This window comes from Microcaecilia unicolor, chromosome 10, assembly GCF_901765095.1.
Source record: "Microcaecilia unicolor chromosome 10, aMicUni1.1, whole genome shotgun sequence".
Classification (NCBI taxonomy): domain Eukaryota; kingdom Metazoa; phylum Chordata; class Amphibia; order Gymnophiona; family Siphonopidae; genus Microcaecilia; species Microcaecilia unicolor.
The window spans coordinates 132,941,240-132,962,880 of NC_044040.1; the positions used below are offsets into that span (position 1 = coordinate 132,941,240).

A 21,641-nucleotide genomic window follows, 5' to 3' on the forward strand; every position below is an offset into this window, starting at 1 on the left:
ATTATACAAGCCACTGCATCCCCCAATCTAAACCCATTTCAAGCTCACTTTCTTTTACCCCACAGGTAAAAAAAAAAGCATGTGCATTATTGATTTTCATCTGAGCTTTTTACCCAGGGAAAGGGTGGACAATCTGCAAGTAGCCTATAGACCCAAGTAAATGTTGATTCAAATACAGGACAATTTTCAAAAGATATCTACATACACACATATATATTACCCACTGTATATTTCAAGGGGTGGCTCTATATAGCCATGCCCCTACACGTACATCCAATAACCTACCATTCAAACCAATTGAACATTAACAGATTCTCCTACCTATCTGGTGGATGGAATAGTAGCTGTCCTTCTTGTCTATGAAGGCATTGAGAACACTGAAATAGTCATCTTTTTGCCTCTTTTCCTTCTCCCACCTCCAATCTAGATTAGTGCAGAATACTCATAATTAGTGTGAGTGACAACTGGAACATATAAAGAGAGGGAGACTGGGTGTGCAATGAAAGTTTACTAAAAAGGTAGAAAATTTTGTTTTTCTGGGATGAAGAGAGGGAGGGGAAGAACATGGTACAGAAAGCAGACATCACAGTCACGGTACTTATTTCTTAGTCCTACCCTTCCTTGGTTGGTCGTATTCACAGTTCTTATAAATTTTACAATTTTTTTTCTTTCTTTCAAAAGGTATAGGGGCACTTCCATAACAGGGAGTGTGTTAGGAGCCTATTCTATAAAGGCAAGTAAGTACTTACTTTCCTTTATAGAATACTAGCATAACCAGGTACACGCCTAACATTTATGTATGAGCAACAGCTGGTGTAAGGGTGAGCACCTAAGTGCGGCATATACCCACATAAACTTACAGTGCTCTGTACATTGTGTGTAAGTGGGAGCCCCACCCATGCTCCACTGCTGTGTACACACCCCATGCAGATATAACAAGCTGGTTGAATGAGGAGCCTTTTATAAAATGCACAGTTTTCACAGCACTACAGTATTTGGAAGCATACACAGCAGGAAAAGCCATTGTATTAAAAAGATACTCAAAAATAAAGTGGCATCACCTGGGGTTTTGCACTTGTAAGTAGTGCTAGAACCTGCAAAAATAGCATATGTAAACTGCTTTGACTATCTACAGAAAGGAAGTATATTAAGTATGAAACGTATTTACATCTATAAACAGCAATTATTGCTACTTATTTATTATAAATTCTTATGAACCACTTATTTTGTTAATAAAATGATCAAAGCAGGTGATGGGTTTTATAGAATACAAGAAACAAAGGAACTGAAACTGGGAACACACACACACAGGCTCATTTTCAAAGCACATAGATTTATAAAGTTACATAGGTTACTATGGGCTTCTTTTACTAAGCCATACTAGCGATTTCCACATGGCAAATGAGAAAAAGCCCATAGGAATTCAATGGGCTCCCTGTCATCGGGAATCGCTGGTGCAGCTTAGTAACAGAAGCCCTACATAACTTTGTAACTCTATGTGCTTTGAAAATGAGCACCACAGTGTCAAAGAAATTACAAATTGAATTGATTTGCACTTTTCTGACCACTGACAGGCCAGTTATGACCCATGAACTGCAGAGCTCAAACTTAAAATGCCTGAAAGCTGCATTTTTACTTTCTGCTGAAAGATGTGAATCCGAGGTCATACTGATACAGCAAGGAGCGCTTTTCCCCTCCCTGACAGAGTTTGGTGCCGCTGACTCTACAAGGACACAGTTTGAAGGCGAAGACATGTTGAGGTTTTTTAGACAAAACAATTCTTAAGACCTGAGTCTTGGAAAGATTCCTGTAGCAAGTGGCGACTACAATCTCCTGTAAAAGAAACCTTGGACTTGTTATAAGATGCTGTGTTCCATAAACATTTAGATATTGTGTTCTGTATTCCATAACATTCAGATAGTGTTTTCCATTTTATGCAAACAATAAAGTAAGACAGAAATTAGCTGAAGTTGCAAGGTTGTATGATTTGGGAGGGGAAATGATGCCCAATCCACTGTATATAAGGCATTGTTGTGTTGTATTTAGACAGAGGCTGAGATGATCAACAGTGAGTAGGTCTTTACCTACCGCATTGGTCTTTCTCCCTCTCATAACAAATTATTATTTGTTATTGGGCTGATTGCTTTGTTATTATCTGGATTGGTAAGTAATAAAAACTTTCTACTTGGAAGAAACATAGCTTCTGTCTTTTCTGTCATCCAACATCTTGGGGGTGGCTGGTCCACTGTATCTTGGGGTGGGTGTAAGGAGGCAGAAAACCTATCGGTATATTTCTTATGGTAAGTAGAAAGGCCAGAGAAAGAATTACCACATATTATAGCCTGAGACTGGGTAGTTAGCAGAGGGGACCATATAACCCCAGACTCTACTATAAACAAAATTTACATTAGGGATTTTATAGTCAGATTCTCTGTCCTTTCAAGAAATTAAAATTTTTTTTAAGCATGAAACATCCATGGATCTGGGTGTTCTACACTTTACCTAAAATCCATAAACTTTGAACATATTGCCTTTTATCCCATTGTTTCTGCTGCCACTTTGCTGTTTGAATGTTCCCATATTTTTATTGGCCAGTTTTACATGATTTTCAGACCAATTGATTCCTTCTTATGTTCTGATACCTCACATTTCTTATAATGGCTTGCTCATCTCTCAAGAGACTGACAGCATACCTTGCTGCTTAAATTAGATGTAAATTCACTGTATATGAGTATATCTCAAAAAACAACTCTTGATCATAGTTCTAAGGTGTATATCATTATCTCAAGACCCCATTTTGTTCCCACTGAGCTTGCGTTGATTTTAGCTTCTCTCTCTTTGAGAAGAATTATTTTCTGTTTGGGAATCAAATTTACCAACAAATTTCTGGCACAGCATTGGTTGCTACTAGGGACCCATCACTGGCTAATTAATATTGACCAAGTTTGAAAAAGCCTGGGTTTTGCTCTCATCTTTAAGTCCAGTGTACAATTCTGGTGCTAAGATTTTTTTTCTAGGGTAATAACTCAAAATGGTTTAGTTTTTTTTTCTTTTATTTGTATCAGAAGAAAGAATGTGGGCCTCAGGAATGGGTTTAAAAAGCAATTTTTATTGGAAGAGCCGACACAGGCATATACCTGCTTCAAGCATCTGCTTTTAGGAGAGAACCAATCAGCCTGGAGGAGGGGGAGGGGCTCCAGTGGAATTGACTCTCCTCCCCCTCCTCCAGGCTGATTAATTGCCTCCTAAAGGCAGACCCACGAAGCAGGTATATGCCAAAACAAGGTCAGTGTCAGGTCTTTCAATAAAGATTGCTTTTTATACCCATTCCTAAGGCCCATGTGCTTTCTTCTTCTGGTACTTGGACTTTGTTGCACCATAGAGTACCTCTCTTTGGTACTGGTTAGTTTTTTTGTATACCATGATAGTAATGGAACTTACTACTAAGCCAATGTATTTAGAATGTGATATCAAATGTCTCTGATTTACTGAGAACATTAGCTGGTTCTTGTGATCAACAATTACATTCTTTTGTAACTTCGTTGCAATTCTTGCCATTCCCAAATTAAATTTCCACAACTATGAAATGGATCAGACTTTTTTCTTTTTAGTTTTTTAGACTTTAAACTGTCAAGAAAACTCACGGTCATTTTAAAACTACTGTAATTCAAAAACCAACATATCAAAACTCCGGGGGGGGGGGGGGGGGGGGGAAGGAAGATAAATGGGTATGTAAAGACTTGTATCCTGCTATCAAGGAGAACACGTGCTAAAGGTAAGCAAGTTGGCTTTTTCAGAGGATGAGCTAGATATCAAGTCCACACAGATAGTACTCCCTGGCAAACTTCACCTTCAACAAAACCAGGGAAAAATAAATATCATGAAAAGTTCTGTAACTGGCAGACACCAATATATTTTTGGTGGCAGGCAGCCTTTTGATTCTTTCCAACCCAACAGAAGTTGGAAAGGGTTATCTAAAAGGGGTTCAGAATGTTGTCTGTCCATCTGTCTGGGGCAAAATAACTCTTCAAAAATTTAACAGAATGGATGAAACCTGGCATTTGGGAAAACCCAGTAAAAAGACACAATGAGTTCAAAAATGGGCTAAACTGGATAAGGTTTTCAGAAAAATAAGCTCCTAAAACATGGCCCAATGCATCTAAGGGAAAAGGAGTTCCAACGTCTGCATAAACAGAGTGAAACGCAGCAGTTTGAAAACAGGGCAATGCAATTTAAAAGGTGGAATTTCCTACTCTTCCACCCCCCCCCCCCACAACTGCCCCAACCTTGTCAAGTTGCCCCCACAACCCAGAAACTACACCCGACAAACTGCTATTCCATCCTGTAAACTGTCCCAACTGCCAAAACTAGTCCCTGACAACAATTCCCATATGCCGTGAGCAGGGCCAGATAGCCACTAGAAAGAAGTGGGGGAGGAGGACTGCAAGGCAGCTGTAGTCACAGAAGGAAACACGTGATCTGGAGGAATTTTTCTGTTCTGTAGAAGTGAAGTTTCTGCATGTGATGGGGGCAGAAGTGACATGAACATACTCCAATGACATTTCCATGGGAGAAGCAGTTCCAATAGTTGTACCATACATACACTGAGTCACCATGATTAAACAATTGCACTTTTCAAACTGCCTTCTCCTCTAATCTCCTCTCTTGATCACAGACGCACAAAAAGAACACACATACACATATGAATATGTACACACACCAACCCTCCCCACTTCCCAAACAGAGGGATTGGAAAGAATTCCATGCACTATGGATACCATGCCCAGCATCCTCAACAACTGTCCATCTCATACCTGCTGACTCCTGAGTTTTCTCAATAAGGGGTACTAGGCAGTGATCCTTTGTAGTGGAAGAAAGGCAAATGCTCGAGTCTAGCAGAGCTTCTTGTGTCAGGCTTAATAGTGACTTTGGACAATTTATAATGAACCCTAGTAACTCCAGCAGCTGAATGGTTAAAATGTACTGATCTTTCTGCTGCTCAAACAGAGAAACAGTGTACTATGCGGTTTGCATAGATACACTGTTATGAATGCAAGGCATTGTGTAAACAAGTGAGGAGCTGATGTGAGACCAAAAAGGAGTGCGCAATATAGCTAGTGGTGTTTCTCTATGATACATCTTACATACTTCCTGTGACTTGAATGTATCTGTATGTGGACATAAGCAGCCAGTCCCCTCTTTAGATTAGTGATATTAGTGAACCTAGGGGAACGCTTGGCTGATATTTGTTCAGAGGTCTTAGATCAAGGATGGGACAGAATCCTTCCAGCTTCTTGTGACCAAGAATAAAATCTCTGCTTACATTCCCCTGGTGAAATGGATTCTACCATATTGGCTTCTAAGAGGAAAGAGCTCCTTGGTAAGTTATTTCCACATGCTAACAGCTCGGTTATGATAGTTATAGTTTATTTGGATTTGTTGTACCGCCATTAACTAACTTGCAGAGGTGTACAACTCTAAAAACAAAAGAAGAGACAGAAAAGAATTACAATAATTAATAGGACAGATTCAATAAACTCAATCTATTGCAGGTACAAGGTGAGCGATGGCAAAGGTCTTAAATGAGATTGCTATTAAATATATTTTTGTATGTGTTATATTTACTCTGTAACGTACTAGTGCTATGTATGGACTATTTAATATATAAATCGCTTTGATGGCACTGCCCTAAGCATTTCATCAAATAAAGACAATCTTGAACCTTGAAAGCTTGATGAAACAGCCAAGTTTTGACAGCTACTGTGAATTTTTTGAATAACAACTCTGCACGAATTGAGAGAGGCATGGAATTCCAAAGGAAAGGGGCAGCAAAAAAGAAGGCCCAGTGCCAGGTGGATTCCAGTTGAGAAGCATGGGGACTAGGGAGACATAGCTGGTGGTCATTTACTGAATGAAGGAGCCACGCAGGGGAATAAGGAATAGTAAGATTTTGATAGGTATAGGGGGTGACCTGATCGGTAGGCTTTGAAAGCAAGTATAAACGTATTGAAGATAATCCATTGATCACCTGTGAGCCAATGGAATTTAATATAGAGAGGGGAGACAAGATCATACTTCTGGGCATGGTTAAGCAATTTGATAGCAGTATTCTGGAGGGTCTGGAGTTTCTTAAGAAGCAGGAACAACCAAGGTAAATAATGTTACAATAATTAAGTCTAGTGGTAAGCAGAGAAAGAATCAGGGCGTGAAAAGTGTCATAACCAAAAAACCTACGAACTGAACGAAGTTGACAAAGGATAAAGAAACTTGTTTTACGTAACCCAGAAATCTGTTGAGAAAAATTAAGTTGAAAGTTTAAAATTACACCAAGATAACAGGAAAGAATTTACTGGGGAAAGAGTGTGGCCAAAGAAGATTAAAGGTAAAGAGGGGGATGACATTTCACCCGTGAACCAGCTTGCTACCAGCATTGTTCAGAATCAATTTATGAGAACCTAACCAGTCTGAAACAAGGGTAAGACAATCCAGTAAGGGCTGAATGGACAGCGAAGATGGATTTCTAGGGTAAATCAATAGAATATCATCTGCATAAAAGTGAACGGAAACCCCCGAAGATTGAATGAGAGTTGACAAAGGGCTGAGAAAAAAGATTAAAGAGAAGGGGAGAGAGAATTGACCCTTGTGGAACCCCACAACCAATACAGTAACAGGAGGAAAAAGAAGATGCCATTTGAACCTGAAAAGAGCGATCTGTTAGAAAAGAAGAAAACTACGCAAGAACCGTACCAGACACACCCAAATTCTCAAGACAGAAAAGTAAAAGAGAGTGATTGACCAAATCAAAAGCTGTGGATAGATCAAGTGAAACAGCCAGAACTACACTGTGTATTTTGAGATGTGAATACATTTCACTAGGTAAAACTGTTTCTGTACTAAAAAGTGGGACAGGAATCCAGACTGCTTAGGGTGAAGTACAAGCGTTTTGTCCATGAAAAATGAAACTTGGAGACAAACTATTTTTTCTAAAAGTTTGGACAAAAAAATATATTAGAAACTGGGCAATAATGCACACAGACTTGGACATGAAAGGATTTTTTTTTTTTTTGGGGGGGGGGGGCAAACTACAGCCATTTTCCAATGAGTAGGACCTTGGCCAGAGAAAAGACAATGGTTAATAAGAAGCAGAATTTTCAGAAGCAGCTCTAATTCTGATATTTTATGATGCTATTCTATGATAATTTATGATGCTTGGGGGGGGGGGTGATTTAATATAGTAACATAGTAGAAGATGGCAGAAAAAGGCCGGCATAGCCTATCCAGTCTGCCCAGCAAGATAAACTCCTAAGTATACGATATGATAATATGATTTGGAGCAAGATCCAATCGCTGAAGAAACTTTCTATCTTGCCTATTTTGAGAACCAACCAGTCTGAGATTGCAAGGGTTATCGGTCGCAAAAATTTTTTCAGCCTGTCTCAGCATGATTATCTTAATCTCTTTCCTGATGCAGCTCTTATTAGGATGAAACACAAGCTACGTTGGAAGCTTGGTTTTCAGACAGCACACCTTTCAATAATCTGAGTGACTTTCTATATACAGAGAGAAAATCACTTAGCAGATGACACCAAATTATATAAAGTTCTTAAATTCACAAGTGGATTTTCAGAAATTGCAGAGGAACTTGCAAGACTGGGAGACTGGACATCCAGATGGTAAATGAAATTTAAGGTGGACAAGTACAAAGTGATGCACAAAGGGAATAACCCAAACAATAGCTACATGATGTTAGGCTCAACATTAGGAGGAAAAACTGAAGGTGGTAACCAATCCTCAACTACTTCTATGATTCATAGGTTCACTCTCAGTGACAGAGGGATAGACGACCACCTAATTGCACCATCAAAGAGTAGACCCAGGCACTATCAAAGAGCTTCATGGAAGCCACCAGGGCTCCCTGCTGTGCCATCTTTGTTGCCACACTTTCTGCTATGAAAGGAATGGGTCCAGCCTGCTGGATGGCTCTGCTGATCCCCAGAGACTCTGCATGTACGCTATCTTCTAAATATGAGGAACTTGTTTCATTCCAAGCACAGTTAAGAGAAACCACAGCCTTTGTATCCACCACCTCCACCGGGAGGCCATACCACGCATCCACCACCCTTTCCGTGTAGGAGTATTTTCTTAGATTCCTCCTAAGTGTATGTCCTCTCAACTTCTTCCTATGCCCTCTCATTCCAGGGTTTTCCATCATTTGAAAAAAGTTCATCTCTTGTACATTGATGACATTGAGGTATTTAAACATCTCTATCATATTATTATTATTACATTTGTATCCCACATTATCCCACCTTTTTGCAGGCTCAATGTGGCTTACAATTCATCGTGGATACTGGAAATAGAAAAGAATGTACATTGGTTTCACAGCAAGTTTTGGGTACATGATGGTGACATACATAATATTGGAAATAGACAAGAGTATACATTTGTTTTAGCAGAAGTTTTGGTTACATGATGGTAAAATACATGATAGTGTTAAAGCCATAGACGTTAGGTGCATGATAGTGTGAAAGCAAAAGACATTAAAGAACATTCCTGGATATCTTAAGGAAATTAGAGTTACGCGTGTTGTTCTTTATGATATATTTTGTCGAAGAGATAAGTTTTCAGGAGTTTGCGGAAGTTGGTCATTTCGTAGACCGATTTCAGGTTACATGGCAGTGAGTTCCAGAGCTGTGTGCTTGTATAGGAAAAGGTTGATGCATGCATTGATTTGTATTTCAAGCCTTTACATTTGGGAGGATGAAGATTGAGGAATGTGCAGGAGGATTCTTTTGCATTTCTGGGTGGTAGTTTTATTAGGTCCGATATGTAGGCTAGGGCGTCACCATAGATGATTTTGTGGACCAAGGTACAGAGTTTGAACGTGATGCGTTCTTTGAGTGGGAGCCAGTGTAGTTTTTCGCGAAGGGGTGTTGCGCTTTCGTATTTTGGTTTGCCGAATATAAGTCTTTCTGCCGTGTTCTGGGCTGTTTGGAGTTTTTTTGAGTATTTGCTCTTTGCAGCCGGCGTAGAGTGAATTACAATAGTCCAAATGACTAAGTACCAGTGATTGTACCAGGTATCGGAAAACATTCCTTGGGAAAAATGGTCTGACTCATTGTAGTTTCCACATTGAATGGAACATCTTTTTAGTTATGTTTTTTGCATGGTTCTCAAGTGTAAGGTGTCGGTCAATGGTGACTCCAAGGATTTTTAGGGTGTCTGAGACTGGTAGACATATATTAGGTGTGTTGATGGTGGTGAATTCCTTCTTCTTGTATTGCGAGGTGAGTACTAGGCATTGGGTTTTTTCGGCATTTAGTTTCAGTCGAAATGCATCTGCCCAGGAGTTCATAATGTGTAGGCTTTGGTTAATTTCGTCGGAAATTTCTCTTAGATCATGTTTGAATGGGATAAAGATTGTTACATCATCAGCATATATGTGTGGGTTTACATTCTGATTCGATAATAGCTTAGCCAAGGGTGTCATCATTAGGTTGAATATGGTCAGTGAGAGGGGGGATCCCTGTGGAACTCCGCATTCAGGTTTCCATGTGGCTGATGTTGTCGAGTTTGATGTCACTTGATATGAGCGGGTGGTTAGGAAACCCTTGAACCATCTGAGAACGTTACCTCCGATTCCGAAGTATTCGAGGATGTGTAATAAAATTCCATGGTCGACCATGTCGAATGCGCTTGACATGTCAAATTGTAGCAGTAGTATGTTGTTGCCGTTTGCTATCAATTGTTTGAGTTTGGTCATAAGCGTGACTAGTACGGTTTCCGTGCTGTGATTAGAGCGAAATCCTGACTGGGAATCGTGCAGTACTGAGAACTTGTTTAGATACTCTGTGAGTTGTTTGGTCACCATGCCTTCTGTTATTTTGGTGAATAGGGGAATGGATGCTACTGGTCTATAGTTTGTTAGTTCATTAGTATTTTTCTTTGCATCCTTAGGTATGGGGGTGAGTAGAATATTACCTTTTTCCTTTGGGAAGAGTCCATTTTGTAGCATGAAATTCACATGGTTAGTTAGGTCTGTTATAAATTGTTGGGGGGCCGACTTCTCCCGCCTCTCTTCCAGCATATACATGTTGAGGTTCATAAGCCTGTCCCTATATGTTTTATGACGGAGACCGCTTACCAATTTTGTAGTCGCCCTCTGGACAGACTCCATCCTGTTTATATCTTTCTGTAGGTGCGGTCTCCAGAACTGCATGCAGTACTCTAAATGGGGCCTCTCCAGAGACTTATACAGGGGCACAATCATCTCTTTTTTTCCTGCTAGCCATCCCTCTTCTTATGCACCCAAGCATCCTTCTGGTTTTGACCGTCGCCTTTTCTACCTGCTTGGCCACCTTAAGGTCATCAGACACAATCACCTCCAAGACCCACTCTTCTTTCGTACACAGAGGCACTTCACTCCTGAAATGGTACTGTGGATTCTTGTAACCCAAGTGCGTGACCTTGCATTTCTTAGCATTAAATTTTAGTTGCCAATTATCGGACCATTTTTCAAGTTTTACCAGATCTTTCCTCATGTCATCCACACCCTCTGGGGTGTCCACCCTATTACAGAGTTTGGTATCATCCGCAAAGAGACAAACCTTATTAGACAGTCCTTCTGTAATATCACTCACAAAGATGTTAAAAAGAACCAGCCCAAGGACCGATCCCTGCGTTACACCACTGATAACATCCCTATGCTCAGAGGAAGCTTCATTTACCACTACCCTCTGTTTCCTCCTATTTAACCAGTTTCTAACCCAGTCAGTCACTTCAGGTCCCATACCAAGGGCACTCAGTTTATTATCAGTCACCTGTGTGGAACCATGTCAAAGGCTTTACTAAAATCCAAGTACACCACATCTAGCGCCCCTCCCATATCTAACTGTTTGGTCACCCAATCAAAGAAATCAATCAGATTCATCTGACATGACCTGCCTCTGCTGAAACCATGCTGCCTTGGGTCCTGCAGGCCATTTGATTCGAGAAACCTCACGATCCTCCGCTTTAGTAGCGTTTCCATTAGTTTACTCACCAACCTCCTCCTCACTTCCGCTCTTATACACTGGCACCACATCCACCTTTCTCCAATCTTCCAGGACCACACCAGACTCAATCTGTCCCAGCATTTTGTTTCAAGTTATCTGCAGACCTAGGGTTTCTAGGCTGCATTTTAGACCTGCTGTTTTTTCCTATGTGCTTCCTGCACCTGTTCTAGTGCACGAGGTACTCAGATCTTCTGGCAACAGGTCCTGCTAGAGGATTAGAGCACTTTCCATAGTTTCTAGAAGGGAACCTGGAAGCAGGGAAGAGTTGGACCTTCTGAAAGAGTGTTGCTACTAGTATTAGTACTAGTACTCCACCAAAGAAGATTTAAACTCCGACTTTGCCTCCAAAAAATTGTCTTTCGAACCTCTTCTACCATTGACCATATTAGTAAAAAGACAGCCCCATTTCTGCCAATGCCTGCAGCTGTCTCCTGATGAGGAAGAGAGAGAGAATTAGCCCCATCTTGTGACAAGGCTAACATTCTGTATTCCCCAAAGAAGCAGTCAGGTCCTGAATTACAGTTCCCAGAAGCCCTTGTAAGAGGAGGAGAGGAGGGGAGGCCGGAAAATAGAGAATGGAACTCCTTTCCCACTAGGGGGAGCCCGGGCTCAAGGCGAGGTGAGCAAGGTACTCCTTTCTCCACTAGCGGGAGATGGAAGGATGAAGCTCAGTTTCCCTGGCTTCACCGTCAATATATAATTCCCCCCAGCTGTGAGAAGGGAAGGGCAGATTTCCTGGAGGCTTTGGATCACCAGGGGAGAGAGGAGATGAATGAAGGGAGAGAGGCCATGGAGTATGTGGAGGAAAGAAGGAGCCTGGCCCTAGAGCAGCCTAAGGAGGAAGAGCCGGCTACCATGGAATGGGAGTCTGCAAAGGTTGCTCTGCATAGTCCCTGAAGGTACTGAAGAAGGCCCTGAGAGTTGGAAGGGGGAGAAACTGCCAGCCCTGCCCCCACCTAGAGGTATACCAGTTGGGAGAGGAGAAGGCGGGTGGCTGGCTATTACTGACCAGGGCAGAGCCATTGGAAAATGATGTATTGTTTTGAGTTATGGGTCGGTAGGAGAGACCTGCTGGGCCCTGTGGGATGGTGACTTACCCTTTTGAAAAGGGAAGGATTAAAACCCCCATAGGGGGCCTGAACACAAGTGGAACTGAAGGTGGCTGAAGGATTCCTTTGGGACTGGTAAATCCTGAGTGAGTAGACTGTGTTCCAAGGACTGTGTTTATTTTGGAAAGAAAGATATCCTAAGGATTGTTGTTCTATGTTTTGTTTTGTACTTTTTTTCTCTGAACAAGGGGGATAAGGCCTGGGGGCCTTATCCGGGTGGACACTATATAACAGGGTTTATGGATTTGTAAACCCCCTGCTAATAAAACTTTCTTGATCCTGAGTTCCGGTGTCTACAGTGTTGTTCCAGGAATCCAGGAGCAGCAAGCCTGCGGGCTCCCTTCCCCATGTGGTAGAAGAGCACCCCCTTCACAAGCTATACCAAACCAGTTAGACATTTGTGGCACTTGCATAAGTACATAAGTATTGCCATACTGGGACAGACCAAAGGTCCATCAAGCCCAGCATCCTGTTTCCAACATTGGCCAATCCAGGTCACAAATACCTGACAAGATCCCCAAAAAAGTATCAAACATTTTATACTGCTTATCCCAGAAATAGTGGATTTTCCCCAAGTCCAATTTAATAATGGTCTTTTCCTTTAAGAAGCCATCCAAACCTTTTTTAAACTCTGTTAAGCTAACTGCCTTTACATTCTCTGGCAAAAAATTCCAGAGAAATTTTCTTTGATTTGTTTTAAATTTACTACTTTGTAGTTTCATCGCATGCCCCCAAGTCCTTGTATTTTTGGAAAGCGTAAATAGATGCTTCACATCTACCCGTTCAATTCCACTCATTTTATAGACCTCCATCATATCTCCCCTCAGCCGCCTTTTCTCCAAGCTGAAGAGCCCTAGCCGCTTTAGCCTTTCCTTATAGGTGTGGCCGCACCATGAAGCAATACAAAGGCGTTATAACATTCTCATTTTTGTTTTCCATTCCTTTCCTAATAATACCTAACATTCTATTTGCTTTCTTAGCCGCAGCAGCACACTGAGCAGAAGGTTTCAACGTATCATCAACAACAACCCATAGATTCCTTTCTTGGTCTGTGACTCCTAACGTGGAACCCTGAATGACGTAGCTATAATTTAGATTCCACTTTCCCACATGCATCACTTTGCACTCTCTCACATTAAACATCATCTGCCTATGTCGATTCCTTTAATAAAGATTCTTGTTAAAAATTAAAAAAAAAAAACCATCATCTGCCATTTAGACACCCAGTCTCCCAGTCACAATCCTCCCGCGATTTAATGACTTTCAATAACTTTGTGTCATCAGCAAATTTAATTACCTCACTAGTTATTCCCTCTCTAGGTCATTTATAAATATGTTGAAAAGCAGCGGTCCCAGCACAGAGCCCTGGGGAACCCCACTAACTACCCTTCTCTATTGAGAATACTGAGCATTTAACCCTACTCTCTGTTTTCTATCTTTTAACCAGTTTTTAATCCACAATAGAACACTACCCTCCTATCCTATGACTCTCCAATTTCCTCTGGAGTCTTTCATGAGGTACTTTGCCAAACACCTTCTGAAAATCCAGATGCACAATATCAACCGGCTCACCTTTATCCACATGTTTGTGGGATAAAGGTGAGCAAGATAAAGGGAACAAGGCATACAATGAGAACTAACAGCCACACTAATCCACCCGACAACCCACTCAGTCAAGATAGCTCACCTACTATAACTACCTTAATCACCCCTTTCCTTCTTCCTTCTACCCTTACTTAATCTCGGCACAATATCAAATACAGTGGGGGAAATAAGTATTTGATCCCTTGCTGATTTTGTAAGTGTGCCCACTGACAAAGACATGAGCAGCCCATAATTGAAGGGTAGGTTATTGGTAACAGTGAGAGATAGCACATCACAAATTAAATCCGGAAAATCACATTGTGGAAAGTATATGAATTTATTTGCATTCTGCAGAGGGAAATAAGTATTTGATCCCCCACCAACCAGTAAGAGATCTGGCCCCTACAGACCAGGTAGATGCTCCAAATCAACTCGTTACCTGCATGACAGACAGCTGTCGGCAATGGTCACCTGTATGAAAGACACCTGTCCACAGACTCAGTGAATCAGTCAGACTCTAACCTCTACAAAATGGCCAAGAGCAAGGAGCTGTCTAAGGATGTCAGGGACAAGATCATACACCTGCACAAGGCTGGAATGGGCTACAAAACCATCAGTAAGACGCTGGGCGAGAAGGAGACAACTGTTGGTGCCATAGTAAGAAAATGGAAGAAGTACAAAATGACTGTCAATCGACAAAGATCTGGGGCTCCACGCAAAATCTCACCTCGTGGGGTATCCTTGATCATGAGGAAGGTTAGAAATCAGCCTACAACTACAAGGGGGGAACTTGTCAATGATCTCAAGGCAGCTGGGACCACTGTCACCACGAAAACCATTGGTAACACATTACGACATAACGGATTGCAATCCTGCAGTGCCCGCAAGGTCCCCCTGCTCCGGAAGGCACATGTGACGGCCCGTCTGAAGTTTGCCAGTGAACACCTGGATGATGCCGAGAGTGATTGGGAGAAGGTGCTGTGGTCAGATGAGACAAAAATTGAGCTCTTTGGCATGAACTCAACTCGCCGTGTTTGGAGGAAGAGAAATGCTGCCTATGACCCAAAGAACACCGTCCCCACTGTCAAGCATGGAGGTGGAAATGTTATGTTTTGGGGGTGTTTCTCTGCTAAGGGCACAGGACTACTTCACCGCATCAATGGGAGAATGGATGGGGCCATGTACCGTACAATTCTGAGTGACAACCTCCTTCCCTCCGCCAGGGCCTTAAAAATGGGTCGTGGCTGGGTCTTCCAGCACGACAATGACCCAAAACATACAGCCAAGGCAACAAAGGAGTGGCTCAGGAAGAAGCACATTAGGGTCATGGAGTGGCCTAGCCAGTCACCAGACCTTAATCCCATTGAAAACTTATGGAGGGAGCTGAAGCTGCGAGTTGCCAAGCGACAGCCCAGAACTCTTAATGATTTAGAGATGATCTGCAAAGAGGAGTGGACCAAAATTCCTCCTGACATGTGTGCAAACCTCATCATCAACTACAGAAGACGTCTGACCGCTGTGCTTGCCAACAAGGGTTTTGCCACCAAGTATTAGGTCTTGTTTGCCAGAGGGATCAAATACTTATTTCCCTCTGCAGAATGCAAATAAATTCATATACTTTCCACAATGTGATTTTCCGGATTTAATTTGTGATGTGCTATCTCTCACTGTTACCAATAACCTACCCTTCAATTATGGGCTGCTCATGTCTTTGTCAGTGGGCACACTTACAAAATCAGCAAGGGATCAAATACTTATTTCCCCCACTGTATATCTGCCACCCTGCAATGACTTTGTCAACAAAACTATGTAAACCGCATTGAACCTGTAATGACTATGCTAACAAAACTATGTAAGCCACATTGAGCCTGCAAATACATGGGATAATGTGGGATACAAATGCAATAAATAATAAGTCGGCCTATGCCCACTGGCATTTTCATCACCCTTCTCTGTTCCTTTTCTAATTCCACTATATCTTTTTTGAGATGTGGAGACCAGAATTGAACACAATATTCAAGGTGCGGTTGCACCATGGAGCAAAACAAAGGCATTATAATGTCCTCATTTTTGTTTTCCATTTCTTTTCTAATAATATCTAACATTCTATTTGCTATCTTAGCCGCTGCCGCACACTGAGCAGAGGATTTCAACATATCATCAATGCCGCCACCTAGATCCCTTTCCTGGTCAGTGACTCCTAACGTGGAACCCTGCATTACATAGCTATAATTCGGGTTCCTCTTTCCCACATGAATCACTTTGCACTTGCCCACATTAAACGTCATCTGCCATTTAGATTCCCAGTCTTGAAAGGTCCTCTTGTAATTTTTCACAATCCTCTCGTGATTTAACAACTTTGAAACTTTGTATCATCAGCAAATTTAATTACCTCACTAGTTATTCCCATCTCTAGATCATTTAAAAATATATACTAAAAAGCAGCGGTCGCAGCACAGACCTCCAGGGGAACCCCACTATCTACCCTTCTCCATTGAGAATACTGACCATTTAACCCTACTCTCTGTTTTTTATCATTTAACCAGTTTTTAATCCACAATAGAACACTACCTCCTATCCCATGACTCTCCAATTTAATCTGGAGTCTTTCATGAGGTACTTTGTCAAACACCTTTTGAAAATCCAGATACACAATATCGACCGGCTCACCTTTACCCAAATGTTTGCTCACCCCTTCAAAGAAATAGATTGGTGAGGCAAGATGTCCCTTCACTAAATCCATGTTGGCTTTGTCTCATTAATCCATGCTTTTCAATATGCTCTGTAATTTTGTTCTTTATAATAGTCTCTACCATTTTGACCAGCACCGACGTCAGGCTCACCGGTCAAGTTCCTCTTAAACATGCCTCAGAGACAGAGGCTGCCTCCCAAAGGCACAGCCATAAAGATGGCAAGCTAAGACTCTCATGGCCACATGCTTCACTGAAACCTTGATGAAGTCATACAAGGTGTCTGCTACAAAGGCTACATCTGATTCCAGGACTGCCTCACCCAAGCATAGAGTCATTTCCTTTACTGACTCCTACAGAAATAGCTGGATCCAATGCAGACAGGCCTCGTCTAAAAAGCCAAGATGGTGTGATTGGAAGCATGCACTGCAGGCAGTATTTGAAGGAGAAATACAGATCACAGAGAGAGGAGCATAGGCAGGCTGGAATTCCTTGGGTAGTCAATAGACCCTAAAGTGTGAGGAGCATAGGCAGGCTGGAATTCCTTGGGTAGTCAATAGACCCTAAAGTGTGCGGAGCATAGGCAGGCTGAAATTCCTTGGGTAGTCAATAGACCCTAAAGTGTGAGGAGCATAGGCAGGCTGAAATTCCTTTGGTAGTCAATAGACCCTAAAGTGTGAGGAACATAGGCAGGCTGAAATTCCTTGAGTAGTCAATAGACCCTAAAGTGTGAGGAACATAGGCAGGCTGAAGTGTGTGTGTGTGTGGGGGGGGGGGGGGGGGGGGGGAGGGGCTGGGAGACAAAATATAAAGGATTTGATTGCAGCCTGGAAAGAGAACTTAGAAGACTGTTAAGGCTGGGAGAAACAAAGCTATAGTTGGAGAGAAACCTTTGTATGCTGAGCTTTGTAAACCAATGGACAGTACTGGTGGCCTGAACTGAGCTTTGTAAACCAATGCAGCGTACTGGTGGGCTAAAATGGAAAAAGGTTTTGAGAGCCTAGGTGTGGCACATGTTATATGCATGAAAAGGTGGTTTGAACCTCTGTGCAGTGTTGTGCAAACCATAGAGAAAAAACTGTTAGGCTGAACCTGGAAGAGAGGGATTGCCCACGTGTAACCAGTACTATGTGGAACCAGAGAAGGGCTTTGGGCAGTAGTAAGCCCTCACTAATATATGTTTGATGCTCTACTGTTTGTAAGGAAAGTGGAATTTTACTTGTTATTGGTGCTTTTGCATATTCTGAAAACCCTATAAGCCAATGCCAAGAACAGAGGCTTGTATTTTCTGTTTGTTTTTGGTGCTTGTTTTTGGGAAATTCTAGGAATTGTGGTCATTGTAGGAAAATACTTCCATGGGGTTAGGTTGAGCTAGTTCCAGGGGAAAGAAGAATAGTAGGAAGGCTACAGCTCCCTCTCAGTACCAGCCATACCTGTGTGTGAGACTCCATAAGAGACCACTCACTCACCTATCTAAAAACATAGGGTGGTATGTATGGATAAAGACTATGATAAAATGAAAAGAACAGTGAAAAAAATACTTAGGGGAGCAGCTGCGAAGGTCAAAAATTTACATCAGGCGTGGATGCTGTTCAAAAATACCATCCTGGAAGCCCAAGCCAGATATATTCCATGTATTAAAAAAGGAGCAAGGCAGGCCAAACAGCAGCAAGCGTTAAAAGTGAGGTGAAAGAAGCTATCAGAGCTAAAAGAAAATCCTTAAGAAAATGGAAGGAACCAACTGAAAATAATAAGAAACAGCATAAAGAATGGCAAGTCAAATGCAAAGTGCTGATAAAGAAGGCAAAGAGGGAGTTGAAAAAAAGATTACGTTGAAGGCAAAAACACATAGTAAAATTTTTCTTTTAGTTATATTAAAAGCAAGAAGCCGGCAAAAGAATCGGATGGACCGCTAGATGACCAAGGGGTAAAAGGGGCGATCAGGGAAAACAAAGCCATAGCAGAGAGATTAAATGAATTCTTTGCTTTGGTCTTCACCGACGAAGATTTGGGAGAGATACTGGTGCCAGAAATGGTATTCAAAGATGATGAGTCAGAGAAACTGAATGAACTCTCCAGGGGCGTAGCCACGGGTGGGCCTGGGCCCACCCATTTTGGGCTCAGGCCCACCCAGCAACGGTGCACGCTGCAGGCCTTCTTTCCCTCGGGCCCTCCCTTCCCTTCGGGCAGCACCGCAGTCTACAACAAAGCTGCATCGGTTGTCATCATCTTCTGGCTGAGTTGTTAGTTCTTCTGCTGCTTATCTGCAGCGGATCCACGCGCTGCCAGGGCTGTCTGCTGCTGCGACTGCTTTCTCTGTGCTGGCCCCGCCTCTTCGGGCCAGCGCAGAGGAAGCAGTCGCAGCAGCAGGCAGCCCTGGCAGTGCGCGGATCCACTGAGATAAGCAGCAGAAGAACTAACAACTCTGCCATGGAGCGGAGTGGAGGAAGGAAGAACAGCTGTCACATGGCTGCGCGGTGCCGCAACGCACAGCCTCCCGTTGATCTCGCTGTTCCTTCCGCTCCGCGCCTCGTACTGCCCGCCTCTCCGTTGCCCAGGCCACTGGCGTGAAAAAGGAAGCAAACACAGGAGTCAGATGCTGCAGGCCCCGCAGCCACGCGACGCCCAGGTCAGCCCCAGTCGAGACCGAAGGAGGAGTCAAGGTCCGACACCGATCCGATGCCCAGACCCTCCCAGACCTCCAGGGTGGAGAAAGCCGACGGCAGGACCAAGGGAAAGAAGGGCTGTAGTCAGTGTTTCAGTGAGTGGTGGCTGGGGAAAGGGAGGGAAACAAAACTGCAGCATGCTGGCGGGTGGTTGGTTGGTTGGTGTGTGTGTGTGTGTGGGGGGGGTCGTCGGGGAGAGACAGGATCACTGTTGGGATGAGGGAGTGAAACAGGGTAGAGCTAGGTGGGGGAGGGACGGAGAGATGCTGCAAGGGGAAAGAGAGGGAGAATTGTTGGATATGGGTGGGATGGGGAGAGGGAGGGAAAGGGCATGAAAGAAAAAAACGTGTTGGACATGGAAATGGAAGGGAGGGAGAGATGAGGGGGAAATGTTGAACATGGAATTGAGGTGAGGGAAAGGAAGGATTGAGAGATGGTGGTGGGTGTGGGAGGGGGGGTAGAGAGATTTTAAACCAGGGGCTCAAGGCAGGGAGAGGGAGAAAAGTTGGACATGAAGGTGGAGAAGAGGAGAGGAAAGGAGAGATGCACAAGCGGGGGAGGGGAGAAAGAGGGAAGATGGATCCAGGGAGAGAAGATAGACAATGGATGGTAGGGAAGAGAAAGGGAAAAATGCTGGACAATGGGGGAGGGGAGAGAGATGGGACAGGAAGATGCTGGTGGTGGGAGGTAAAAGGGATAGGGAAATATCAGGCTACGAGGGTGAGGAGGGTAGAAAGAGGGAACAGATGCTGGGCTGCAAGGGTGGAGGGAGGGAGACACTGGGAATGGTGGAAAGCATGGGGGAGAGGCACAGGGAGTGGAGATGGCAAGGAAAAAATGAGAGAATAGTGATCACAGGGGGTAGAAATACACAGATCGAAGATGGAAGGGAATGGAAGGCTGAGAAGGAGAGAAATGGGGAATGGGAGAGCTAGTGGGTGAAAGGAGATGGAAATGTGATAGATATCTGAAAAGTAAAAAGAAGGAAAAGATTTAGAAAGAGGATGAAATTTGAGTGTACAGAGGCAGAAAAGAAAAAAAAAAAGAAAGGAAAGAGCTAAAATGGAAGGATCAATATTTCAGAGGTAGGTGTAGTGAGGAAATGAAACGACAGGAGAAAAAAGACAAATGGACAACCGCTTGAAGAATTAGCAGAAGACAGACAGGAAAGCGGGAGAGAGAAATTGGAACCAACATGATGGAAAAATAAAATGTCCAGACAATAAAGGTAGGAAAATCATTTTACTTTGAATGTTTTAAATGGAATATGTTAACTTTGGGAAATGTGCATAGCGCATTTCTTTTTATTGTGTTAAGTAGAAAAGGAAATGCGCTTTTGTTTTGTTTTGGGTTTTTTTTTTCTCCAGTGTTGCAGTACATGCTGAGGTTCCCAGTTCAATTTTGTCTTTATCTTTATTTCTAATTTGTGATCCTTGTTCTGTAATTTGTGAGGGTCTGTCAGTGTGACTTTAACGGCAGATGAGGAGATTGGAGAGGAGAGGGAATTGGGGAAGGGGCTTTATTTTCTGCCCTAGTCACCAGCATGGCTAACGGCAGCCCTGACCCTTGCTGTAGTTAGTGGGGATTCCCAAGCCCAACTAGCTGAGGTCTCTTCTGAAGCTGGCCAGAGATGCCTTCTTCTACTGAGCTTGGCAGATGGGGGCAGCATCCTGGAGCCACTGACAACTAAGCATGTATGAGGTGCTGGCATCAGCGGCTCGAGGAATTGCTGCTGCCTACTGGGCTTGGTGGAGAGGAATTCTGGCCATCTTTACTGGAGGCCTTCAGCTGACAGAGATTGGGGATCCTCACCTGCTAAAGTATTTATATTTTGAATTGGGAAGTGCTGGGGGAGAGGGGAGAGAGAGAAAATTTTGTGCCCACCCACTTTGTGCTCAGGCCCACCCAAAATTGGCTGTCTGGCTACGCCACTGGAACTCTATAAACCAGGAGGATGTAATGGCTCAATTTGACAAACTGAAGAGTAGCAAATCTCCTGGACAAGATGGTATTCATCTCAGAGTACTCATAGAATTGAAAAATGAACTTGAAGAACTATGGTTAGTAATATGTAGTTTATTCTTAAAATCAAGCATGGTACCAGAAGACTGGAGGGTGGCCAATGTAATGCCAATTTTTAAAAAAGGTTCCAAAGGAGACCCAAGAAATTATAGTCCAGTGAGCCTGACGTCAGTGCCAGGTAAAATGGTAGAGACTATTATAAAGAACAAAATTACAGAGCATATTCAAAAGCATGGATTAATGTGAAAAAGCCAACATGGCTTTAGTGAAGAGAAATCTAGCTTCACCAATCTATTATATTTCTTTGAAGAGGCGAACAAACATGTGGATAAAGGTGAGCCGGTCAAATATTGTGAATCTGGATTTTCAAACGGCGTTTGACACAGTACCTCATGAAAGACTCCAGAGGAAACTGGAGAGTCATGGGATAGGAGGTAGTGTCCTATTGTGGATTAAAAACTGGTTAAATGATAGAAAATAGAGAGTAGGGTTAAATGGTCAGTATTCTAAATGGAG

The 21,641-nt window shown here is 42.8% G+C and overlaps 1 protein-coding gene across 3 annotated transcripts in view; it reads right to left on the reverse strand.

Annotated features, from left to right (window-relative positions):
• ATG4B (autophagy related 4B cysteine peptidase) overlaps nt 1-21,641 on the reverse strand; it is a 471,612-nt gene that overhangs the window by 252,792 nt on the left and 197,179 nt on the right. For 2 of the 3 annotated variants that reach the window (XM_030215863.1, XM_030215861.1), the window contains exon 5: nt 322-423. The exons of the other annotated variant lie outside the window; for it this stretch is intronic. In XM_030215863.1, coding sequence (XP_030071723.1) covers nt 322-423 — 102 coding nt within the window. The remainder of the gene's footprint in view (nt 1-321; nt 424-21,641) is intronic. 3 annotated transcript variants of the gene reach the window in all.